Source organism: Oncorhynchus masou, chromosome 24 (genome assembly GCF_036934945.1).
Source record: "Oncorhynchus masou masou isolate Uvic2021 chromosome 24, UVic_Omas_1.1, whole genome shotgun sequence".
Lineage (NCBI taxonomy): Eukaryota > Metazoa > Chordata > Actinopteri > Salmoniformes > Salmonidae > Oncorhynchus > Oncorhynchus masou.
Genome location: NC_088235.1, coordinates 26646670 through 26673769, shown reverse-complemented (window position 1 = coordinate 26673769; position 27100 = coordinate 26646670). Strand labels below are relative to the sequence as shown.

The 27100-nt window shown below is 41.3% G+C and overlaps 2 protein-coding genes across 2 annotated transcripts; both read left to right on the top strand.

The window, feature by feature from the left end:
* Positions 1–1455: 1455 nt before the first annotated feature.
* LOC135511578 (parvalbumin beta 2-like) lies at positions 1456–4112 on the top strand. The gene is made up of 5 exons (XM_064933068.1): positions 1456–1503; positions 2604–2667; positions 3032–3164; positions 3469–3578; positions 3736–4112. Exons 2-5 carry the CDS (start codon positions 2610–2612, stop codon positions 3759–3761), a joined length of 327 nt encoding a protein of 108 aa, XP_064789140.1. The 5' UTR covers positions 1456–1503; positions 2604–2609; the 3' UTR covers positions 3762–4112.
* A 10809-nt stretch (positions 4113–14921) lies between these two features.
* Positions 14922–25590, top strand: LOC135511960 (parvalbumin, thymic CPV3-like). Its single transcript, XM_064933496.1, has 5 exons — positions 14922–15255; positions 16060–16127; positions 16792–16924; positions 21704–21813; positions 25245–25590. The coding sequence occupies exons 2-5, from the start codon at positions 16067–16069 to the stop codon at positions 25268–25270; spliced, it is 330 nt and encodes a 109-aa protein (XP_064789568.1). The 5' UTR covers positions 14922–15255; positions 16060–16066; the 3' UTR covers positions 25271–25590.
* Positions 25591–27100: the final 1510 nt, after the last annotated feature.

Genomic DNA, 27100 nt, shown 5'->3' with positions numbered 1-27100 from the left:
ATTTTGAATTATGTTGCTTTTTTTGCTTTTATTTTCCTCATATATAATTTCAGTTGTCAGCAGCACTTGGTGATTTACACACTAGTTAAAAGTCCAAGGAAGCCGTTTTTATCTCAATATCAAATCACTTCTGGGTAACAATTCATTACTTTACAGTGATTGTTTTCAATTGAAATGGTCAAAAATAAACAAAAATAGATTCATAGCAAAGAGCCATTTCTCAAGCAAGAATTTTGCTAGGACTGTCTTGGAGTGGCCTGAGTGGGGAGGAGAAAATTGAAAACGAGCTGTTATTGGCAGAGAGGTTTGGAACTGTCTTTGTTATTAGTCTACTAACTAATCTATCGTCTGGTGATGTCCCCAGCCATTCCAAAACTCCATGCATGATCATCATTTTCACAATTTCATAGTATTATTCCAACCTTAAAGTTTGGAAAAATATATAAAAGACAGGAAATCACATTTTTGACTGCAATGGGCCTTTAAATAGTGTTTTAAAACTATTAACATAAAAGACACGTCAACACTACTATAATTAGCCTTATAAGTAATCAAGTGTCTTTGTTTCCCTCTGCAACATAACACAGCACTCTACACCTACAGCAATACATCATAAACTCTACTTTTGTTCAACACTGACACAGGCTACATGAGCAACCACTCATTGCAGACATTTTGCACATGCCAATAACTCATTAGAGCAACTCAGTTGTAAATTAGACATCTGAACTGTTAAACTAAGTGGTTATTGATGCATTTTGTAAAACAGACAGTAAAACATAAATAAAAACACAAGTAAGCATTTCACTGTTATGGCTTTTTTCAATGTGTAAAGCTGAGGCGATATAAATGTAAAGGTCATTTCAGATTGAGTCGATATATGCATCGTTTACCGAGAACACGGTCTATGCTAAAGCAGAAACATTGTCTTTAAATTTCAATCACTCTGCAAAAGCTGAACTTTTGCGATGCGGATTGAATAGAGCCCTGTCTACTACACCTGTTGTTTACAAAGCATGTGACAAATAACATTTCATTTGAAATCGAAACATTTGAAATTCTTTTTTTAAATATCACAGTAATGTTTGCGCACGTGCAGGTGCTCACTTGTGAACTTCGAATCTGTGTGTAAAGTCTGGTTTTCAATAACTACAAAATCCAATTTACCTCATCACATCATCTGTATGGCTTTTCACAGGATATAAATCTGCATCGGCAGCAAGTATATTTCATCCATAGCAGAAGTGTATATTATTAGCCCGATTTAATATTAAGCATACAAGTACCTTTTAAGCATCTTCATGTATGTTTATATAAATAGAAAGAACCCCGACTACTGGACACATTTTCAACCAACTGCTTTGCATGCGGTGTCTATTACATTACGTCTCATGTTTCAGGTGAGTAGGATATATAAGGTCGAAGGCTTAGGCAAGGGGGGGCTTACACCATTTGGCAGAATCATCTTTGCGAATCCACTCAAGCCTTAGAGCCAAACCTGAGGTGAGTCTGTTGCAGAGGGATAAATCTTAATCTTGTCAGGTCGACAACATCTTGCATGTATCTTCAACCCTTCGGCTTTACTACATCATGCTATGGAACTGAACATGGAGGAAGCATCTACTATAAACGATATCTCAATTAAAGACACTCAGGAAAAGTTTGTTGCCTTTGGAATAATCAAGGAACCAAATGGAAGGACATCATACAACTAAATCTCTAGGCTACATCATTGGGATGATATCCTTTATCATTCACTACCTGCAAGTCTGGGCTTTGGAATAGAAGACCTTCCATCCTGATGCTCTCTGCTGTGTGAACCTATCCTAACCAAAAGAACCAAAACTAATCAAAATAATGTGTCCTAACCTATCCTAACCAAAAGAACCAAAACTAATCAAAATAATGTGTCCTAACCTATCCTAACCAAAAGAACCAAAACTAATCAAAATAATGTGTCCTAACCTATCCTAACCAAAAGAACCAAAACTAATCAAAATAATGTGTCCTAACCTATCCTAACCAAAAGAACTAAAACTAATCAAAATAATGTGTCCTAACCTATCCTAACCAAAAGAACCAAAACTAATCAAAATAATGTGTCCTAACCTATCCTAACCAAAAGAACCAGAACTAATCAAAATAATGTGTCCTAACCTATCCTAACCAAAAGAACCAAAACTAATCAAAAGAACCTGTCCTAACCTATCCTAACCAAAAGAACCTGTCCTAACCTATCCTAACCAAAATAACCAAAACTAATGAAAATAACCTGTCCTAACCTATCCTAACCAAAAGAACCAAAACTAATGAAAATAACCTGTCCTAACCTATCCTAACCAAAATAACCAAAACTATCCAAAATAATAGAACTTGATTTTCAGATGTTAATAACATAACAATAACTATGTTATTACCACTTATATTATTAGGAAAAGCAATTGTTTAATATGGGTTGAGAGGTTCAATCTTCCAAATATCCAAGGACAAAGGACAAAGTTTCAGCATAATGAAATCAGTAGTTTCAGTTACTATACAGAAGCAGGTGAAGAACAGAATAAGATTTGCTTTGCTGTAACTGATCTTCTCTGCTTTCTACACAGCTAAACATGTCCTTCGCCGGTCTTAACGATGCTGATGTTGCTGCAGCCCTCGCTGCTTGCGCAGGTAAACCTCTTATAGATGCCTCAGTTCACTTTCACTCTCTAATTTCTGTCTGTCTGTCTGTCTGTCTGTCTGTCTGTCTGTCTCTCTCTCATTGTATAGAGCAGGCTTCTTTTTTTCTTTCTGTTTGTGGTTGATGAGAAGATAGATGAGAGGGATACAGCACAGAAAAGAGTGACTGGAATATTGAACAGCTGCCTCCAGGAGAGTGTGGTCCAGGGTCCGGGTGTGGTCCGGGGGCAGCAGCTCTACCACTAGACTATCCCTGGACAAGCAGGCACAGCCATGGCCCACCAGCATCGTTCAGTGTAGTTGTAACTGTGAAATCCTCCTACAGCACTTTAATGGATACATGATCTCCCCTCAGCTGCTGACTCCTTCAACCACAAGGCGTTCTTTGCCAAGGTTGGCCTGGCCAGCAAGTCTAACGATGACGTGAAGAAGGCCTTCTACGTCATTGACCAGGATAAGAGTGGCTTCATTGAGGAGGATGAGCTCAAGTAAGGACCCCTCTGATATTCCACTCATCCTCTAACACCTCTGATTCTGGTTTATGCCTGCTCTGTCATGCCTCATGCCTCACCAGGCTCACAGCTCCGATGGTGTGCTGAAAGGGAGAGTTTGATCAAGTTCCTTAGAGTGAATGGGGGCTTGACTGATTGTTTAGTGTGGGGGGGAAAATACCTAACTTCAAACCCACCTCTGTATTTTTAGCTCAGCAACATATGAGTGGAGAAGGAAAGCAGCAGGATAGTCTGTATTCACGGTCTTTGCTCATTGCCTGTATGCGCTGTATCCATCCAGGCTGTTCCTGCAGAACTTCTCTGCTTCTGCCAGAGCCCTGACTGACGCTGAGACCAAAGCTTTCCTGGCTGATGGGGACAAGGATGGTGATGGCATGATTGGAGTTGATGGTGAGGAATATTCCTTTTGGTATTTTGGAGCATCCTTTCAACAACAAGACATGCATGTTCCTGGCAAGTCTTTGCAATCTCAGATGTAATTGAAAGTTAACTGTTGAATAAGACATTATTGGACCATTGATATACATTTTTGTGTTCACATTTGCAGAGTTTGCTGCCATGATCAAAGGATAAATAAAGACTTGACCAACACATCTTGATCTGAAGGAACAACTTGACCCAAGACATCCCCCTTTTCATCTTAACACTTTTATACATGTGACTGTGACTGTCTGAGATGACACCCTATCCCATAGATAGTGCACTACCTTTACCCATTGCCGATGGGCAAAAGTAGTACACTACATAGGGAATAGGGTGTCATATCAGACATAGCCTGTGACTGTCTACCCATAGTGCATCTTTCTGTCCACTTTGAATGTAAATGTAGCATGGCTGTGTCTCCGCTGTCCTCGTTAATTTGAGTTTTGCTTTACTGTCAAATCAATGGTGCACTTTTTGGGAAATAGACATCGAATGATATAGAAGAGAATAAACGTTCTTTTTCAAAATGGTGTCTCATCTTTTCTTATGAGTTTGCTTGAATTTCAGTAACACTCCACATGCGAGTACCTTTTTAGACAAGAGGGGAATTTTGCCATCACCTGACCCACTTTAATAGAGCTTTTCTTACAATACTGATCTGAACTGAACCAAGCCAAACCAAGCTGTACTGAGCTGGCCTAGTTACACATCCCCCATAGTTGCTGAAAAGGACAATGTGGAAAAAGAATATCGAAACGAACATAGTTTGACTCAGTAGGATAGTGCGAAGTGGATATAAGCGGAGCATCCACTATTTATAACCAAAATGAGTACAGTAGCAAATAAGGTGAGGAGATGAGAGGTCAATGGTTGAACTGGAATAGTCACGTCATATAGTAGCGAACAAGTGGTTAGTCATGTATATTTCTGTCACTAAGACCTAAATCTAACTTTCAGTTACTGTCACAAATCCCGTTTCCTGAGTCTGTTTTTTGCCTGTGTTCTGTCCTGGAGTGTTTTTTTCCGGCGTCCTGGAACGCACCCTGTCTGGTTGCCGGGCAAGGTAGCCAGTTGGGAGTTCTGATTACCCGCACCTGTATCCCATCAGCTATCTGCACACCTGGTCCTGATCATCATCTCTCCTCTTCATAAGCCCGGACCTGACATCCATTCCCTGCCGGATCGTTAGCCATGAACAGTATGTTGTGCCATAGTATCAGCCTCAAGTTGGATAGAAATTGTTTTGTTGTTTTTTACGTATTGCTTGCCTTAAACTTACCTCCGTTTGTTCTGTCTTCAGTTACTCACCCGGATCATTTACCCCATTCCCGCCTGGTCGTCGGAGGATTCCGCTACCCCATTGGATCCACCTATTTACTCCCATCAACTCACCACCGCTGCCCGCTACTGTCCTGGTCTGCTTCTGGGTTTGATTTTGAAAAAACGTGACAGTTACTTGAAAATGAGATAATCTCCAAAATATACAGTTGAAGTCAGAAGTCTACATACACTTAGGTTGAAATCATTAAACTCGTTTTTCAACCACTCCACAAATTTCTTGTTAACAAACTATAGTTTTGGCAAGTCGGTTAGGACATCTACTTTGTGCATGGCAAGTAATTTTTCCAACAATTGTTTACAGACAGATTATTTCACTTCTATAATTCACTGTATCACAATTCCAGTGGGTCAGAAGTTTACATACACTAAGTTGACTCTCCCTTTAAACAGCTTGGAAAATTCCAGAAAATTATGTCATGGCTTTAGAAGTTTCTGATAGGCAAATTGACATAATTGGAGTCAATTGGAGGTGTACTTGTGGATGTATTTCAAGGCCTACCTTCAAACTCAGAGCCTCTTTGCTTGGCATCATGGGAAAATCAAAAGAAATCAGCCAAGACCTCAGCAAAAATAATTGTAGACCTCCACAAGTCTGGTTCATCCTTAGGAGCAATTTCCAAACACCTGAAGATACCACGTTCGTCTGTACAAACAATAGTACGCAAGTATAAACACCATGGGACCACGCAGCCGCCATACCGCTCAGGAAGGAGACACGTTGGGTCTCCTAGAGATGAACGTACTTTGGTGAGAAAAGTGCAAATCAATGCTTGTCTGGAGGTTAGTTAACACAGTGTCCAAAGAGGGGCCAGAAGTATACAGAATGGTGTTGTCTGCATAGAGGTGGATCAGAGAATCACCAGCAGCAAGAGCAACAGAAAATAGAGTCGGCCCAAGAATTGAACCCTATGGCACACCCATAGAGACTACCAGAGGTCCGGACAACAGGCCCTCCGATTTGACACACTGAACTCTATCAGAGAAGTAGTTGGTATACCAGGCGCGGCAATCATTTGAGAAACCAAGGCTGTCGAGTCTGCCAATAAGAATGTTGTGATTGACAAAGTCGAAAGCCTTGGCCAGGTCGATGAATACGGCTGCACAGTAATGTCTCTTATCGATGGCAGTTATGATGTCGTTTAGAACCCTGAGCGTGGCCGAGGTGCACCCATGACCAGCTCTGACACCAGATTGCATAGCGGAGAAGGTATGGTAGGATTTGAAATGGTCGGTAATCTGTTTGTTAACTTGGCTTTCGAAGACCTTAGAAAGACAGGGTAGGATATATATAGGTCTATAGCAGTTTGGGTCTAGAGTGTCTCCCCCTTTGAAGAGGGGGGTGACCACGGCAGCTTTCCAAATCTTTGGGAATCTCAGACGATACGAAAGAGAGGTTGAACAGGCTAGTAATGGGGGTTGCAACAATTTCAGCAGGTCATTTTAGAAAGAGAGGGTCCAGATTGTGTAGCCCGGCTGATTTGTATGGGTCCAGATTATGCAGCTCTTTCAGAACATCAGCTATCTGATTTTGGTGAAGCAGAAATGGTGGGGGCTTTGGCGGGTTGCTGTGGAGGGTGCCGGGCAGTTGACCGGGGTAGGGGTTACCAGGTGGAAAGCACGGCCAGCCGTAGAGAAATGCTTATTGAAATTCTCAATTATTGTAGATATATCGGTGATAACAGTGTTTCCTAGCCTCAGAGCAGTGGGCAGCTGGGAGGAGGTGCTCTAATTCTCCATGGACTTTACAGTGTCATAACCTTTTTGAGTTAGTACTACAGGATGCAAATTTCTGTTCGAAAAAGCTAGCCTTAGCTTTTATAAGTGCCTGTGTATATTGGTTCCTAACTTCCCTGAAAAATTGCATATCATGAGGGCTATTTGATGCTAATGTAGAACGCCACAGGATGTTTTTGTGCTGGTCAAGGGCAGACAGGTCTGGAGTGAACCAAGGACTATATCTATTCCTAATTCTACATTTGTTGAGGGGGCATGCTTATTTAAGATTGTGAGGAAGGCACTTTTAAAGAAAAGCCAGGCATCATCTACTGATGGGATGAGGTCAATGTCATTCCAGGATACCCCGGCCAGGTCGATTAGAAAGGCCTGCTCGCAGAAGTGTTTTAGGGTGCGTTTGACAGTGATGAGGGGTGGTCGTTTGGTCGCAGACCCATTACGGATGCAGGCAATGAGGCAGTGATCGCTGAGATCTTTTTTGAAAACAGCAGAGGTGTATTTGGAGGGCGAGTTAGTTAGGATGACATCTATGAGGGTGCCCGTGTTTACTGATTTGGTGTTGTACCTGGTAGGCTCATTGATAATTTGTGTGAGATTGAGGGCATCGAGCTTAGATTGTACAATGGCCGGGGTGTTAAGAATGTCCCAGTTTAGGTCACCTAGTAGCACGAGCTCAGAAGATAGATGGGGGGCAATCAATTCACAAATGGTATCGAGGGCACAGCTGGGGGCAGAGGGAGGTCTATAGTAAGCGGTAACAGTGAGAGACTTGTTGAAAGGTGAATTTTTAGAAGTAGAAGCTTGAATTGTTTGGGTACAGACTTGGATAGTAATACAGAACTCTGCCGGCTATCTTTGCAGTAGATTGCAACACCGCCCCCTTTGGCAGTTCTATCTTGGCAGAAAATGTTATTGTTAGCGATGGAGATTTCATGTATTTGGCTAAGGTGTATGTAAACTTCCGACTTCAACTGTAGCTATTTTTAAAGCAAAACATAGTAAGTTCATTGCTGTTTCAGTTAAATCCACCAGAAAATACATATTAAATATTACAACAAATATTATGATTAAACTCAAATATATTCTCAGGTCTCTCCAGAGATGTTCGATCGGGTTCATGTCCGAGCTCTGGCTGGGCCACTCAAGGACATTCATAGACTTGTCCCGAAGCCACTACTGCATTGTCTTGGCTGTGTACTTAGGGTCATTGTCCTGTTGGAAGGTGAACCTTCGTCCTTGAGCGCTCTGGAGCTGGTTTTCATCATGGATCTCTCTGTACTTAGCTCCGTTCACCTTTCCCTCATGCTGACTTTTCTCCCATTCCCTGCTGCTGAAAAACATCCCCAAGTGATGAGCAATGCCTTGTTTCCTCCAGACGTGAAGCTTGGCATTCAAGCCAAACAGTTCAATCTTGGTTTCATCAGACCAGAGAATGTTGTTACTGTGACCCACATGACCACACAGCGAGGAAGAGCTGTGACTCACTGGTCTGGACAGGAAGCTATTTAACAAAGCAATATTCACTCAGGAATTGAGCGGACACATCGATTGGTCCTGTAAAATGTTTTTCCCCTTTAGGGGTTGAGACGTCTCATTATTTGGATTTGAAAATCCAACAGTTGTATTGGAAGGGGCGGCACTCGTGGGCTGTGTGTGGCTGTGCCTGTGGGTGTTTGAGTGAGAAAGACACACAGGAGAACCAACCAGTAAAACCACAGACCCCTTAATTATCAACACGTCGTACCAAAAACATAAAGACACATTTTCCAGACTCTGAAGTCAGGAGGATTTTGAGTAAGGTGTCAGTGAATTGCAGGAAAAAGATTCAATCCAATGTCCATAAACTAACTATCATCACATTGTGTATCAATACATCGTGCAGTGCTAGCTGCGTTACTACAGATCCTGGTTCAAAAAGACCCATGAGGTGACGTACAATTTGCCCAGCGTAGTCTGGGTTAAGGGAGGGTTTGGCTGGCCGGAATGTCCTTGTCCCATCGCGCTATAGTGACTCCTGTGGCAGGCCAGGCGCATGCACGCTGACACGGTTGCCAGGTGTACAGTGTTTCCTCCGACACATTGGTTCGTCTGACTTCCGGGTTAAGCGTGCATTGTGTCAAGAAGCAGTGCGGCTTGGCGGGGTTGTGTTTGGGAGGATGTACGGAAGTTGCAGCGATGGGGCAAGACTGTAACTACCAATTGGATGTGATGAAAAAGGGGTAAAAGTAAATAAGTAAATAAACATAACAAATAAATAAATCATATAAAAAAATATATATGAAAAAGATTCCCTCCAATGTCCATTAACTAATTATCAACACATCGGACCAAAAACATAAAGACCAACTTTCCAGACTCTGAAGTCAGGAGGACTTTGAGTTCGGTGACAGCCAATTGCATGAGGAATGAAATGTTCATGCAGACGCTATAGCTGGTTGGACTTTTTGCCCATTTATTAGCAGCAAAATTCAAAAACATGAATTGCAACAATTCCATGCAGGCAGATGTAATTAGTAGGTTCTCCATACCTCTGCCAAAGATAGTGGATTTGAAAGATAATGCCAAAAGGCATTTTACCACTGGATAAAAAAAATTACAGTTCCGGTCTACTAAGGAGGTGGCTCTCCCATACGCACCAATGCGATAGCAGCTGGGTCTGGTCTACTTAGTTCTCCAACTCACCACAGATTAATCAGAAAAAAGGCCCTATGAAATGTCTTGCTTTCTCTATTGTCTCTGCCTGTGCCATAGAGCCCCACAGTGGAGGTGTCATAATACCCATAACACCTAGCGGTCAAACAGGGAAATGGTTCCAATCGTATTTCCACCATTAAGTTTTCCCATATGGGATTTTAGAAACACTTGAAATAAGGGCTGTGTTTCATGTAGGCTTACCCCTGCGTGACGTTTTGATAACCGTGTAAATCTCTCTCAAACAAGGTGTCTTTTATCAAAATATCCGGCTGTGCAGCCAGACATATTTGCCATTCCTTTTGCCTCATCCCTCTCAACCATACAATTTTTCAATTCCTCATCAATCCACAGGGATTTAACAGTTTTACAGTCCTTTTCTTAATGAGTGCTTGCTTACTAGTAACTGAGATAAGACATTTCATAAATATGTAAAGTGCAGCATCTGGTTGCTACCCACTACACACCACAGACCAGCAAATATTCTTTACGTCAACAACATATGAATCACTACATGACCTCTTATACACTATATTAGGCCCAGCCTTTGGAACTTTGCTTTCCTAGATATGGCTACTATATTGTGATCATTAAGATGGGATCAATACATGTTGATGATTTAATTCCTGTGCTGTTTGTAACTACTCTGGTAGGTTAACTGATACTAGTTACAGTTTGAAGTTTTTTTTAGTGGGCAGCATAATGAAAGCCTGTTAAAATTTAAATAATGCAGAAAATATACCTCTCTATTGATATCACATACATGATCAAAGCATTTCACACATGCTATCTAAATACTGAATTCCATGCTGTCACAGTTACCAGCCCTTTCAAGCTTAACATCCTTATCATTTATCGCACTCCAGGTTCCCTCGGAGAGTTCATCAATGAGCTTGATGCCTTGATAAGCTCCTTTCCTGAGGACGGCTCACCTCTCACAGTCCTGGGCAACTTTAACCTCCCCACGTCTACCTTTGACTCATTCCTCTCTGCCTCCTTCTTTCCACTCCTTTCCTCTTTTGACCTCACCCTCTCACCTTCCCCCCCTACTCACAAGGCAGGCAATACGCTCGACCTCATCTTTACTAGATGCTGTTCTTCCACTAACCTCATTGCAACTCCCCTCCAAGTCTCCGACCACTACCTTGTATCCTTTTCCCTCTCGCTTTCATCCAACACTTCCCACACTGCCCCTACTCGGATGGTATCGCGCCGTCCCAACCTTCGCTCTCTCTCCCCCGCTACTCTCTCCTCTTCCATCCTATCATCTCTTCCCTCTGCTCATACCTTCTCCAACCTATCTCCTGATTCTGCCTCCTCAACCCTCCTCTCTTCCCTTTCTGCATCCTTTGACTCTCTATGTCCCCTATCCTCCAGGCCGGCTCGGTCCTCCCCTCCCGCTCCGTGGCTCGACGACTCACTGCGAGCTCACAGAACAGTGCTCCGGGCAGCCGAGCGGAAATGGAGGAAAACTCGCCTCCCTGCGGACCTGGCATCCTTTCACTCCCTCCTCTCTACATTTTCCTCCTCTGTCTCTGCTGCTAAAGCCACTTTCTTCCACTCTAAATTCCAAGCATCTGCCTCTAACCCTAGGAAGCTCTTTGCCACCTTCTCCTCCCTCCTGAATCCTCCTCCCCCTCCCCCCCCTCCTCCCTCTCTGCAGATGACTTCGTCAACCATTTTGAAAAGAAGGTCGACGACATCCGATCCTCGTTTGCTAAGTCAAACGACACCGCTGGTTCTGCTCACACTGCCCTACCCTGTGCTCTGACCTCTTTCTCCCCTCTCTCTCCAGATGAAATCTCGCTTCTTGTGACGGCCGGCCGCCCAACAACCTGCCCGCTTGACCCTATCCCCTCCTCTCTTCTCCAGACCATTTCCGGAGACCTTCTCCCTTACCTCACCTCGCTCATCAACTCATCCCTGACCGCTGGCTACGTCCCTTCCGTCTTCAAGAGAGCGAGAGTTGCACCCCTTCTGAAAAAACCTACACTCGATCCCTCCGATGTCAACAACTACAGACCAGTATCCCTTCTTTCTTTTCTCTCCAAAACTCTTGAACGTGCCGTCCTTGGCCAGCTCTCCCGCTATCTCTCTCAGAATGACCTTCTTGATCCAAATCAGTCAGGTTTCAAGACTAGTCATTCAACTGAGACTGCTCTTCTCTGTATCACGGAGGCGCTCCGCACTGCTAAAGCTAACTCTCTCTCCTCTGCTCTCATCCTTCTAGACCTATCGGCTGCCTTCGACACTGTGAACCATCAGATCCTCCTCTCCACCCTCTCCGAGTTGGGCATCTCCGGCGCGGCCCACGCTTGGATTGCGTCCTACCTGACAGGTCGCTCCTACCAGGTGGCGTGGCGAGAATCTGTCTCCTCGCCACGCGCTCTCACCACTGGTGTCCCCCAGGGCTCTGTTCTAGGCCCTCTCCTATTCTCGCTATACACCAAGTCACTTGGCTCTGTCATAACCTCACATGGTCTCTCATATCATTGCTATGCAGACGACACACAATTAATCTTCTCCTTTCCCCCTTCTGATGACCAGGTGGCGAATCGCATCTCTGCATGTCTGGCAGACATATCAGTGTGGATGACGGATCATCACCTCAAGCTGAACCTCGGCAAGACGGAGCTGCTCTTCCTCCCGGGGAAGGACTGCCCGTTCCATGATCTCGCCATCACGGTTGACAACTCCATTGTTTCCTCCTCCCAGAGCGCTAAGAACCTTGGCGTGATCCTGGACAACACCCTGTCGTTCTCAACTAACATCAAGGCGGTGGCCCGTTCCTGTAGGTTCATGCTCTACAACATCCGCAGAGTACGCCCCTGCCTCACACAGGAAGCGGCGCAGGTCCTAATCCAGGCACTTGTCATCTCCCGTCTGGATTACTGCAACTCGCTGTTGGCTGGGCTCCCTGCCTGTGCCATCAAACCCCTACAACTCATCCAGAACGCCGCAGCCCGTCTGGTGTTCAACCTTCCTAAGTTCTCTCACGTCACCCCGCTCCTCCGCTCTCTCCACTGGCTTCCAGTTGAAGCTCGCATCCGCTACAAGACCATGGTGCTTGCCTACGGAGCTGTGAGGGGAACGGCACCGCAGTACCTCCAGGCTCTGATCAGGCCCTACACCCAAACAAGGGCACTGCGTTCATCCACCTCTGGCCTGCTCGCCTCCCTACCACTGAGGAAGTACAGTTCCCGCTCAGCCCAGTCAAAACTGTTCGCTGCTCTGGCCCCCCAATGGTGGAACAAACTCCCTCACGACGCCAGGACAGCGGAGTCAATCACCACCTTCCGGAGACACCTGAAACCCCACCTCTTCAAGGAATACCTAGGATAGGATAAGTAATCCTTCTCACCCCCCCCCTCCCCTTAATGATTTAGATGCACTATTGTAAAGTGGCTGTTCCACTGGATGTCAGAAGGTGAATTCACCAATTTGTAAGTCGCTCTGGATAAGAGCGTCTGCTAAATGACTTAAATGTAAATGTAAATGTACTGACTGTTAGCACTTGGTGGTCTATAGCAGCTTCCAGTGAGACAATGGTTGGGATTAACTGACCTGGGCTTGGGTAATTGATATGTCATTGGAATGTTTGCTCATGAGTATAATTCATTGGCTGATCCCTCCTGATGACCTGGATGGAATTATGTGATCCTTCCTTAAACCATAGGAAGTCCCACCATGTTGACTACTTCAAAACTGTGAAAGTCCTCAATGGTGCTGCCCAATCTAAAACGGGCTTTTGGGCACTAGGGTTCTCTATCTATGTTTATTGCCTTTGCATCCCTACTTCCTGGTCACCTGTGTGCCTATGGGCTACAGGTGACCAGTGACCCATGCCCCATGCCCCATGCCTCTAGTGTAGGCCTACTAGACTGCTGACAGATCAAAAATAGACAACACAACTTCTGACTCAAACTCCAATCAATCAAACTAGAGGGTTGGGGGGAAAAAAAACAGCCTTATCCCTTATTGATTTAATAAGCATATACAACAATGAAAAATTGGTTGAATACTTAGAAGCCATTTTGGACTACTTATGTGGATGTTATGTTGAGGCCCGTGCATTGGCAGAGACAAACCGCTAGGTGGAGTGAAAGTCAAACGATCTAATGCCAGAGGCACTGTCTGGCACTGAATCAAATTATACAATTTTCACAAACATGTTTCTTCTTCTATGCATGCCTCCATATCATCTATCAAGATCTGTCAATCAAGAGATGAATGGTTGGTAAGGGGTTGGACTGGGTTTTGGGTCGAGTATAATTGAGAAAAATCATTCCCTTGGTCCCTTCATCTTCCCTCCACCTTCATTTTGTCCTGACTAAATGAAGTCATGAGAGATGCTGCTGCTGCTGTTCCGGATGTTTTGAAAGCCTCTACTGATCCCTTACACATCCATTACCACAGCCAAGAAGGTTGTTATAGTGACCAGGTGGAATCACAAGCACAGTGTGCAGGCTATCAGCCAACATGTAGGTTGAGTGAATTTATTCAGGAGGCAGAATACTGTGTGTGGGCTATTCACTTTTACAGTGGAACAGAACACTGTTTGGTACCCTGAGAGTATAACAAAACCGTGCAGAGCAAACATTTCATACAGGAGTTTTTATTCTAACAATTTCCTGCATGTTCATATAAACTAAAAGACTTTTGAAAAAGAAAAGAAAGTAAAATAACATTAGTAGACTTTATTCACTGAGTATTGAGATTAAGATGTATGTGAGTTAATATGTTGGATTCAAGTGCAACCTTATACTGGTGGGGTGTGACATGGTTAAATTGCCATGCCGTTTGCTGATGGATGGCCAGTGTAATATCTGTCTGACAGCCTACATTAGATTAGCATGAGAAGATATTAGATAATCTGTCCCCATCTGCTCCCACTTGGTTTTTGACAGAATGGTAGAGGAACTCATATTTTAGGATTACTTACTTAACAGGAAATGCTAATTTTAATCTTCTCATGGATCAGTCAGTAGATGTTTCTTTTGATTATTTGTTAATAATATTTCTCAATGTTCAATGTTATTATATAAATTAAAGTCATACATCATTTAGCACTGACTACCACCATTTAAGACTATAGGGCAGGGGATGGTCAGGGGCAAGAACACAGGTATATATCATTTGCAGACTGCAAATTGACAACAAGAATCCCAAACAGATATAGCATTTGACAAAAACATAATCATTTCAAACTTTATTACATTGGGATAAGATCCCAAATGCCTCTATTTATGCGTGGGAATACTTGTGAACAGATTTCATAAATTAAAATCACTTTCAGGTGATTAGCTGGTGATTTTACAGTCTTTTATGTCCAACAACGAAAATTATTATTTTTTAAAGAACAGAAAACTTGGGGGACCAAATAAAATCATTGGGGAAATGCCTATAGAGAACCTTGCTATAGGGAATATCAATACGTGGTGTGTGTGTGTGTGTGTGTGTGTGTGTGTGTGTGTGTGTGTGTGTGTGTGTGTGTGTGTGTGTGTGTGTGTGTGTGTGTGTGTGTGTGTGTGTGTGTGTGTGTGCACGCGAGTTTGAGGGAGAGAGAGAGAGAGAGAGCGAGAGAGAGAGATGCGTAAAACACTTGCTGCTATAGTATAAGGGCGGTACAGTTGCCAGTGCCTATTTGCACGCATCAGCCAGTGAAGACGGATATAAATAGTAGGCTAACGGTTAATTAGTTAGGTAAGGAATTCGAGAGGGGCCTGGCAGTGAGAATTTGATACACGGACAGGTAACTCAAGCATTGCTGATTCTCGGTGTATCCAGTCCATATATAAATCCTCATCGGCTGACATCAGTCACCACAAAGCCTTACATCCTCTGCTTTGGACACCGGCAAGGCGAAACAATCAAAGCGGTGAGCAAGATAAAACACTATTGGAGTTTTTGGTGTGACGTGTGCGTGTTGTAACTTTGCCGACCGAGATTTGCTTAGGTAGCCTAGTGTGGCCCAGGTGATACGGAGGAAGTTTCAGGTTAATTTACCTGGCCGACCCTCTCTTAGGTAATTTTTCTCGGGAATTTGTGTTTTTAACGGAATTTGGTTTAAAGGTTTTCGCTAAATAGCCCAGACTATTCCTAATCCATTTGGCAGACGCCATTATGCATATATGCACGCAGATGTGTTGTTGCGTGTTCATCGATTGCATTTTTGCCAGATCATTTCAAATCGGCTAAATCAGAGGAATCAGATCCAGCAGCCAGATTACGACAAAACAGACAGAACAGGGACATAGACATATGTAGATTAACAGAGCAAGGAGAGGAAAGAAGCTGACAGAAGGAACTAAAACTGTACTTTTAGAAGTCATCACCTGGGAGGGAGGGAAAGGGACATATAGGTAGGTTTAACCGGTTGTGTTGTTCAATTCATGGCAGTGTTGTTGGTTCTGGTTACTTAAGATTGATTAATTTGAGAAAGATTCTGATGAAATTGATTTGTAACATTGCATAGTTGATGAATTTTGTATCAATGCATTATTATTGGCATAGCCTACTGTACACCCTTGTGTAATCCAGCTGCTTTTTTCCATTCATTAAGGAATATGAATGCAGTCAGGATTACTGACTCATATTCTCAAAATGAGGAGACTGGATTTGACCGTTTAAATAGCCCTGGTGTGTGTGTGTGAATAATTTTCGATGTTCCTCTGTCCTACAGGATTAATATGTCACTCACTTCTATCCTTTCCGCGGAGGATATTGAGAATGCCGTTAAGGAGTTCCAAGGTAGGTCTTACTTCAGGAGGCAGGACTACCTGAGAAAAGGGAGAGAGTATTGAGAAAGAGAGAGAGAGAGCGAGAATGAGAGGAAAACAGAGAGGTGAGAGAGATGGTCAGATTCTAACAGACAGTTATCAAGTACTGTAGGAGTTATTGTTAGGTGAAGTGCTTCCTACTCAGTAGTAGGCAGACAGTAGTCCACAAACTATTGCAGTAGAATTTAGCATCTTGACGATCGGTTTACTCTACGTGCTGGGGTGAAGAGGACTGTACCAGTTTAGGAAGAGTATCTGTGTGCCAGCATATAAAGGGAGACATTTCCAGTCTGGACTGCAGCCACGCTACCTAAGCTCCTCAGCAAGTCAATCTTGCCTGAACTCTAACCTGTGTGTATATGTTTGTGTGTGTTTGTGTGCACTCACATGCTGTGTGTCTACTGTCTGTGTGTGCATGCATTGGTGCATTTATGGGTGCATGGGTTCCAGTGGTGGCTGGTGGCACTTTAAAAGGATGGGTCATAGTAATGGCTGGAATGGAATTAATGGAATGGTATCAAACACCTGGTTTCCATGTGTTTGATACTATTCAATTTACTCCATTCCAGCTCATTATTATGAGCGGTCCTCCCCTCACCAGCCTCCTCTGACATGTTCTCTCTTACTCCATTCAGCCCCAGACTCCTTCAGCTTCAAGAAGTTTTTCCAGCTGTGTGGCCTGACCTCCAAGTCTCCCAAAGAGGTCAAAGATGTCTTCCAGATCCTCGACGACGACAACAGTGGCTTCATCGAGGAGTCAGAGCTCAAGTATGATATTTAGAGTAATCCTTTAGAAGGAGGGACACTTGTGACCAATTTCCTGTGTAATGATAATATAGGAATGCAAATGTATTTAATTACATGGTCATTTTACTGACACCGTTATTTAATTACATGGTCAATTTACTGACACCTTTATTTAATTACATGGTCATTTTACTGACACCTTTATTTAATTACATGGTCATTTTACTGACATCTTTATTTAATTACATGGTCATTTTACTGACACCTTTATTTAATTACATGGTCATTTTACTGACACCTTTATTTAATTACATGGTCATTTTACTAACATCTTTATTTAATTACATGGTCATTTTACTGACATCTTTATTTAATTACATGGTCATTTTACTGACATCTTTATTTAATTACATGGTCATTTTACTGACACCTTTATTTAATTACATGGTCATTTTACTGACACCTTTATTTAATTACATGGTCATTTTACTGACATCTTTATTTAATTACATGGTCATTTTACTGACATCTTTATTTAATTACATGGTCATTTTACTGACACCTTTATTTAATTACATGGTCATTTTACTGACACCTTTATTTAATTACATGGTCATTTTACTGACACCTTTATTTAATTACATGGTCATTTTACTGACATCTTTATTTAATTACATGGTCATTTTACTGACATCTTTATTTAATTACATGGTCATTTTACTGACATCTTTATTTAATTACATGGTCATTTTACTGACATCTTTATTTAATTACATGGTCATTTTACTGACACCTTTATTTAATTACATGGTCATTTTACTGACACTTTTATTTAATTACATGGTCATTTTACTGACATCTTTATTTAATTACATGGTCATTTTACTGACATCTTTATTTAATTACATGGTCATTTTACTGACACCTTTATTTAATTACATGGTCATTTTACTGACATCTTTATTTAATTACATGGTCATTTTACTGACACCTTTATTTAATTACATGGTCATTTTACTGACATCTTTATTTAATTACATGGTCATTTTACTGACACCTTTATTTAATTACATGGTCATTTTACTGACACCTTTATTTAATTACATGGTCATTTTACTGACACCTTTATTTAATTACATGGTCATTTTACTGACACCTTTATTTAATTACATGGTCATTTTACTGACATCTTTATTTAATTACATGGTCATTTTACTGACATCTTTATTTAATTACATGGTCATTTTACTGACATCTTTATTTAATTACATGGTCATTTTACTGACACCTTTATTTAATTACATGGTCATTTTACTGACATCTTTATTTAATTACATAGTCATTTTACTGACACCTTTATTTAATTACATGGTCATTTTACTGACACCTTTATTTAATTACATGGTCATTTTACTGACACCTTTATTTAATTACATGGTCATTTTACTGACACCTTTATTCAAGTGACTTATTTGTCACTTGAATATTTGTTAGTTTGGATAAGAGCGTCTGCTAAATAACGTCAATGTAAATGTAAATGTAAATACTTATCGTAATACATTCAGTTGGCTGTATGTCGCACTGGGGGGATTCAAAACTACAACTGTGCCAATTAGCAGATGCTTTTATCCATAACATCTCACAGTACAGTGAATACATACCATACATTTTTACTAGAGGTCAACCGATTAATCGGAATGGCTGATTAATTAAGGCTGATTTCAAGTTTTCATAACATTCGTAAATCTGTATTTTTGGACACCGATTTGGCCGATTTATTATTATTTTACACCTTTATTTAATCTTCATTTAACTTGGCAAGTCAGTTAAGAACACATTCTTATTTTCAATGACGGCCTAGGAACGGTGGATTAACTGGCTCGTTCAGGGGCAGAACAACAGATTTTTACCTTGTCAGCTCGGGGAATTCAATATTGCAACCTTACAGTTAACTAGTCCAACGCTCTAACCACCTGCACTCCATGAGGAGCCTGCCTGTTATGTGAATGCAGTAACCCAAGGTAAATTGCTAGCTAGCATTAAACATATCTTATAAAAAACAATCAATCAATCATAACCACTAGTTAACTACACATGGTTGATGATATTACTAGTTTATCTAGCGTGTCCTGCATTGCATATAATCGATGCAGTGCGTATCGTTGCTCCAATGTGTACCTAACCATGAAGATCAATGCCTTTCTTAAAATCAATACACAGAAGTATATATTTTTAAACCTGCATATTTAGCTAAAAGAAATCCAGGTTAGCTCGCAATATTAACTAGATGAAATTGAGTCACTTCTCTTGCGTTCATTGCACGCAGAGTCAGTGTATATGCAACAGTTTGGGCCGCCTAATTTGCCAGAATTTTACGTAATTATGACATAACATTGAAGGTTGTGCAATGTAACAGGAATATTTAGACTGATGGATGCCACCCGTTAGATAAAATACGTAACTGTTCCGTATTTCACTGAAAGAATAAACGTCTTGTTTTCAAGATGATAGTTTCCGGATTCGACCTTATTAATGACCTCAGACTCATATTTCTGTGTGTTATCATGTTATAACTATGTCTATGATTTGATAGAGCAGTCTGACTGAGCGGTGGTAGGCAGCACCGCTCAGTCAGTCATTATTACAAAAAAAAAAGGCAGATTAATCGGTATCGGCTTTTTTTTGGTCCTCCAATAATCGGTATCGGAATCGGCGTTGAAAAATCACAATCGGTCAACCTCTAATTTTTTACTAAGCGTATGTGATTCCTGTGGGAATTGAACCCATGACATTGGCATTTTGCCAGCAGCACACTCTTATAACCTGAGCCACACAGGACCACCAACTATGCGGGCAGCAACCTGCTGAGCCATCAGAACCACAGAGAGCATTTCTAAATGTATGCTGCATGACAGGAGACTTAATATTATTTAATACAATGAGCTATTTTTGTTGTTGCAAGTGCAACGAATGCCAATGAGATCAAATTGTCCAATCCAACTGCCCTGTCATTTTAATGAAAGGCTAAAGGACAGCGGAGTCAATCACCACCTTCCGGAGACACCTGAAACCCCACCTCTTCAAGGAATACCTAGGATAGGATAAAGTAATCCTTCTCACCCCCCCCCCCCCCTTAAATGATTTAGATGCACTATTGTAAAGTGGCTGTTCCACTGGATGTCAGAAGGTGAATTCACCAATTTGTAAGTCGCTCTGGATAAGAGCGTCTGCTAAATGACTTAAATGTAATGTAATGTAATTACTTTTTCTTAATAAAATTCATGGGTAAAAAAATAAGTATTATTGTTATATTTGCATTATATAATGTGCTGTCTACATTAAATAAATGTGCCAGCCAGCAGAATTTTGGACACCAACTGTATGACCCAAGTACAGTTGAGTTCATGGACAGATGCAGTATAGCAGAGATTTTACTCAATTGACTGTCCCTCATCTTCTATGACAATGCATATAAAAAACACTCTTTAGGAAGCTGTCGAGAAACCAGGCTGAACATTTTTACAAAGCTGGCAAGAAACCAGGCTGAACATTGTTACAAAGCTGGAGAGAAACCAGGCTGAGCATTGTTATAAAGCTGGCTAGAGACCAGGCTGAACATTTTACAAAGCTGGAGAGAGACCAGGCTGAACATTGTTACAAAGTTGGCAAGAGACCATGCTGAACATTGTTACAAAGTTGGCAAGAAACCAGGCTGAACATTTTACAAAGCTGGAGAGAGACCAGGCTCAACATTGTTACAAAGTTGGCAAGAGACCATGCTGAACATTGTTACAAAGTTGGCAAGAGACCAGGCTGAACATTGTTACAAAGTTGGCAAGAAACCAGGCTGAACATTGTTATAAAGCTGGCTAGAGACCAGGCTGAACATTTTTACAAAGCTGGCTAGAGACCAGGCTGAACATTTTTACAAAGCTGGCGAGACACCAGGCTGAACATTGTTACAAAGATGGCAAGAGACCAGGCTGAACAGTGTTACAAAGCTGGCTAGAGACCAGGCTGAACATTTTTACAAAGCTGGAGAGACACCAGGCTGAACATTGTTATAAAGCTGGCTAGAGACCAGGCTGAACATTTTTACAAAGCTGGAGAGAGACCAGGCTGAACATTGTTACAAAGTTGGCAAGAGACCAGGCTGAATATTGTTACAAAGTTGGCAAGAGACCAGGCTGAACATTTTTACAAAGCTGGAGAGAGACCAGGCTGAACATTGTTACAAAGTTGGCAAGAGACCAGGCTGAACATTGTTACAAAGTTGGCAAGAGACCAGGCTGAACATTGTTACAAAGTTGGCAAGAAACCAGGCTGAACATTGTTACAAAGCTGGAGAGAAACCAGGCTGAGCATTGTTATAAAGCTGACTAGAGACCAGGCTGAACATTTTTACAAAGCTGGAGAGAGACCAGGCTGAACATTGTTACGAAGTTGGCAAGAGACCAGGCTGAACGTTGTTACAAACCTGGCAAGAGACCAGGGTGAACATTGTTACAAAGTTGGCGAGAGACCAGGCTGAACATTGTTACAAAGCTGCAGAGAGACCAGACAGAACATTGTGCCAGAGAGTTTATCATTTGATGTTTTGGCTATATAACCTAGCTATATTAATTTCAATCCTTGTTTAAATTGAGCCAAATAACCTTTATGCCAGAAGGGCTGTCCTGGAAAACAAGTTGTGTGTGTGCGCACGTGACAGATGCATGGTACAGTATGTGTAAGGCTCACAAAATTATTGTATATGTGTTTGTATTCTGATTGTATGTATGTGTGTGTGTACTCCCCTAGGTTCTTCCTGCAACGGTTTGTTCCCGGGGCGCGGACACTGACAGACGCTGAGTGCAAAGGCTTCCTGTCTGCGGCTGATGATGACAACGACGGCAAGATCGGAGTAGAAGGTGAGTCGCTCTCTGTAATCACCTGCAGGTTGGGTTATTATCATGAGCCAGTTGGTAAGGCTGTTAGCATTTCCTTGTATCAAATAGTTTAAAGTTCTTTCTTAGTATTCTGCCATCCTGTCCAGTATGGCAGAATACTATTGAATCTAAGCCAAGCATGCCGATGGTCGGGTCTCTCTTCATATTTATGGCATTCTATGGCCGTGTATGGCCTGTCAACAAACATGTATGGCTTTGAAGGGCCAGCCCAGGATAGACAGAATAGAATAGGTAGAGTGTAGGTTTTACAGACAGTAGATGTTTCAGGTCATTAGGAAGGCTTTGGGACAGGCCTGGTAGAGTATAGAGTAGCATGTGTTTTGAGGGTGACAAGAACAGATTGTGAAGTTCAATTGCTCTTAATGGCAAAATCCCTGTTGGTCTTCTTGCCAAGCAGAGATCCATAAGTCACAGCTTCCAGCAGACCTTGGTTTTAAATGGTATTCGAAACCTTTCATATACTTTTAGCGTTTGATTGAGCCTACCTGGAGTGCCAGATGGGTGACGTTTGCATTTTTGGGTCTATTCCATTGATTCCAATAAAGCAGACAATTCAGACAACTCTAAACATTATTCTCTGGTTACAAACCAACTATTTGGTTCAGGGTAATTTTGGTCTTTTTTTCCCACATTCCCTCTATTGATGGAATAATGAACCAAAAGGTTTTGTAAGCGTTTGGGTGTTTGTAAGACCTAAGGTTTGTTGTTATGCTTTATCCAACATCTTTTGAACATGGGGGCGAATTGATTCTGTGAAAGATACTTATGTACAGTGGCATGCGAAACTATTCACCACCTTGGCATTTTTCCTATTTTGTTGCCTTACAACCTGGAATTGAAATAGATTTTTGGGGGGGTTGTATAATTTGATTTACACAACACTTTGAAGATGCAGAATATTTTTTATTGTGAAAAAAAACAAGAAATAACACAAAAAACGGAAAACTTGAGTGTGCATAACTATTTACCCCCCCCCCCAAAAAAGTTAATACTCTGCAGAGCCACCTTTTGCAGCAATTACAGCTGCAGGTCTCTTGGGGTATGTCTCCATAAGCTTGGCACATCTAGCCACTGGGATTTTTGCCCATTCTTCAAGGCAAAACTGCTCCAGCTCCTTCAAGTTTGATGGGTTCCGCTGGTGTACAGCAATCTTTAAGTCATAGCACAGATTCTCAATTGGATTGAGGTCTGGGCTTTGACTAGACCATTCCAAGACATTTAAATGTTTCCCCTTAAACCACTCGAGTGTTGCTTCAGCTGTATGCTTAGGGTCATTGTCCTGCTGGAAGGTGAACTTCCATCCCAGTCTCAATCTCTGCAAGACTGAAACAGGATTCCCTCAAGAATTTCCCTGTATTTAGCACCATCCATCATTCCTTCAATTCTAACCAGTTTCTCAGTCCCTGCCGATGAAAAACATCCCCAGAGCATGATGCTGCCACCACCATGTTTCTTTTTGGGGATGGGGTTCTCGGGATGATGGGAGGTGTTGGGTTTGCGCCATACATAGCGCTTTCCTTGATGGCCAAAAAGCTCCATTTTCGTCTCATCTGACCAGAGTACCTTCTTCCATACCCTCTCTTGGCATGTTTGTTGTGGTGCCATATTCTTTCATTTTTTAGTAATGGATTTAATGGTGCTCTGTGGGATGTTCAAAGTTTCTGATATTTTTTTTATAACCCAACCCTGATCTGTATTTTCCACAACTTTTTCCCTGACCTGTTTGGAGAGCTCCTTGGTCTTCATGTGCCGCTTGCTTAGTGGTGTTGCAGACGCTGTAAGGCAACAAAATAGGAAAAACGCAAAGAAGAGTGAATACTTTTGCAAGGCACTGAATGTGTATGGTGATATGCACCACTAAAAGTAAGGCATGTGATACAGTGCATTCAAAACTATTCAGACACCTTGACTTTTTCCACATTTTGTTATGTTACAGCCTTATTCTAAAATGGATACAATTATTTTGTCCCCTTATCAATCTACAGACAATACCCCATAATGACAAAGTGAAAACAGGTTTTAAGAAATTTTTGCAAATGTATTAAAAATAAAAACCAGAATTACTTTATTTACATAAGTATTCCGTCAACATTGACAGACTTATGGGAAAGCTTGTAAAACAGACCAAGCAGACCAGGCCGGGATTTGGGGTTTGAGAAGTCAATAAGAAGGCTTCCATTAATCAAAATCATTGCGACATGTATCTATACTTTACTATACATTTCTTTGACAACTTTTACTTCACTACATTCCTAAAGAAAATAATGTAGTAAAAAAGTACTTGTTACAATGTTTATGCTTAGCAAGACAGGAAAATGGTCCAATTCACACGCGTGCCAGGAGAACACGCGGTCATCTGTAGTGCCGTCTGATTTGCTTAATATAAATCATTTGAAATTATTTATAATTGTACTTTTACTTGTAATACATAAGTATATTTGATAAATTACATTTGCTTTTGATACTTAAGTATATTTAGAACCAAATACTTTTAGACTTTTACTCAAGTAGCATTTTACTGGGTGACTTTAACTGTTACTTGAGTAACTTTCAACTGTTTCCACCACTGGAAACACTTCAAACACTACATTTTTATTCAACATATCTTTTTTTTAGGTGTGACGTCATTACATCCAACTGTTTTTTATTGACACAAGATAATTAAATGGAAAAGTACTTTAGCAGGCAATTGTCGTTTCTATTTTCTCTACTTCCTAAATGTCGACCCAAACAAATCCACGCCCCTACATTTTTTTAAGGTACATGTATATGTGACCGAGAGATGCATATCTGTTTTCCCGGTCATGTGAAATCCATAGGTTAGTGCCTAATGAATGTATTTCAATTAACTGATTTCCTTATATGAACTGTAACTCAGTAAAATCTTTTAAATTGTTGCGTGTTGTGTTTAGAATTTTGCTCAGTGTAGTTGAACATATTATTACTCCAACCTTGTGAATGTGACAAACTGACATGTTTTAGTTTTCATCAAATACAACTTTATATTCGAAGGAGTGCCATTGATTTGAAGGCCTGCACATGTGCATTTCGGCATGAGAGGACTGTTAGACCCAATGACATGTTTCTGCACATGAGTTTAGCTAGCCAACGTCGCCATGACATTGCCTAAAAGTGTGATTGGGGATTTCTATTGGAGAAGCAGTTTCTGCCTATCTTCATACTGTACTGTCTTTGATAACAAAGTTCATGTCCATTCTAGTATTCCAATTCTTAATTCTATGGGCTATATATTGAAGTGATTACATAAATAACCAACGCTTGTGGAGTACTGCTCTGATCTAATCTCAGAATGTTCTTGTTCTTATCCAGAATTAAAACTAATCTCACAATGTTTTTTGCATTCTAATTCTATGGTTTCTCTCCCGCCACAGAATTCCTGATCATGGTCCAGTCCTGAGAGATCCATGGGCGCAGAGAGAGCAGCAGGTGTTTGTTCTCCTCTCCTTCCTCCAGCTTCCAGCCTCCAGTCTACTTCCTCAAGCCTACAGCAGCCTCCATTCCTGGAAATTTGATTTTCTCTGTCCTGCTTGAATTGTACCCTTCAAGTTAGATTTTTGTCAGAGCCCCTCTTGATTCAATTACATTTTGAATCCATGAGACCATTTTTTTTGCCTTTTGATTAAGTTCTAGAAGGTTGTATAGCTGTGTCGCTCCATGTTTCCTTCCAATGCACACCACATTGTCTATCAAAGAAATGAATAAACACATGGTAACTTATTGTGGTGAATTGCATTGCTTTTTTTTTCAAACACAACTCCTGAACATTTCAAACACAACTCCTGAACATTTACATCTGTTAAATGACTGTATCGTAACCATACAACAGATGCCATGTAAGGAAGTGTTGTATGTTACACTTATCCCTCGAGAGAGTGCATTATCCTATTGTCCTGTAATGGATTTAACATAGCTTGTGGGCTAATCCACACTGGAAATCAATTTAATGCACTGTTACTTTATGTTACGTAGTGTTGCCTAAAATGTAAAGAGCTGCTATGTTAGTTGTAACATTGTGTAACACCATTCTGTCCATCCAAATCACAATATGAATACACTACAGCTTGTATGACACAGTGGTCTGTCTTAGTTGTGTAAAGCTCACAGGTCATTACAGTGGTTAGCGTCATTGCTAGCCCAGCATCAACCCACATATACATTGACCTACTGCACATGAAACAGAAAACAAGATACCATTGAGGTGCCCATTCAGACAACTGTTGAAGGAGTAAGGGAAATCCTTGCCTGCTGTTTCTGACAATCAAGTGTAAAGGGAGCTGTACTGTTATATTTTCCTCAGTGCTTAAGTAGCTAGTAAAAGTGAGCTATGACCTTAATTGACACCAGTCTATCTCTCAGGCTATATCGGGTAACACTTGTGTCCACTACACCGCATTAAGTATGTCTGTGTGTGTGTTTACCTGAATAGAAGAGGGCACAATAACCAACCACCATAGGAAATTCTGTCAAAATATAAAGAATATATTTTTTTTCTGTCATGGGGTCATAAAAGGTTAATGGTCAACACTGAGCATAAGATTATTCCATTACATTTACAAGATTTGTTTTGATATTTGTTTTAATATTTGATAATTAGGTGATAAATAATATATGAATAGTTTACTGAAAATAACATTGTTTATTCTTCAGAACAATGGGAAACCGTATTTTGTGGTTGATAGAAATTTCAATAATTCAAAAAATGGATGTTGCTCATTGTTTATCCAGGGATAGGTCTGGAATAAGAGTGTTAAAGATTTAAAGCAAATGGAGGTGACATGGTGCAGGTTAAGGCCTCTCAATGTCTCATTGGAAAGACTACGCCTCTTAGGTTTCTGTTGAATGAATTCAACTTAAAGTGAAGAGACAGAAAAATGTCCAGTTCCATAGAAATATGAATTAGAATACTAGAATGTCCATGAACCTGGTCTAAAGGTCAGCCCTTTTTGTCAGGGAGTTGGTCAACCATGGTTTGCCAGCACTGTCACACCCTGACCATAGTTTACTTTGTATGTTTCTATGTTTTGGTTGGTCAGGGTGTGATCTGAGTGGGCATTCTATGTTGGATGTCTTGTTTGTCTATTTCTATGTCTGGCCTGATAAGGTTCTCAATCAGAGGCAGGTGTTAGTCATTGTCTCTGATTGGGAACCATATTTAGGTAGCCTGGGTTTCACTGTGTGTTTGTGGGTGATTGTTCCTGTCTCTGTGTTTTGCACCAGATAGGACTGT

Bases quoted from the DNA above. Each gene is read 5' to 3' on its own strand.
- LOC135511578 (XM_064933068.1), top strand. From the start codon at position 2,610: ATGTCCTTCGCCGGTCTTAACGATGCTGATGTTGCTGCAGCCCTCGCT. The intron at 2,668-3,031 runs GTAAACCTCTTA...ATCTCCCCTCAG, and splicing joins AGCCCTCGCTGCTTGCGCAG to CTGCTGACTCCTTCAACCAC. The intron at 3,165-3,468 runs GTAAGGACCCCT...GTATCCATCCAG, and splicing joins ATTGAGGAGGATGAGCTCAA to GCTGTTCCTGCAGAACTTCT.
- LOC135511960 (XM_064933496.1), top strand. From the start codon at position 16,067: ATGTCACTCACTTCTATCCTTTCCGCGGAGGATATTGAGAATGCCGTT. The intron at 16,128-16,791 runs GTAGGTCTTACT...TACTCCATTCAG, and splicing joins TGCCGTTAAGGAGTTCCAAG to CCCCAGACTCCTTCAGCTTC. The intron at 21,814-25,244 runs GTGAGTCGCTCT...CTCCCGCCACAG, and splicing joins CGGCAAGATCGGAGTAGAAG to AATTCCTGATCATGGTCCAG.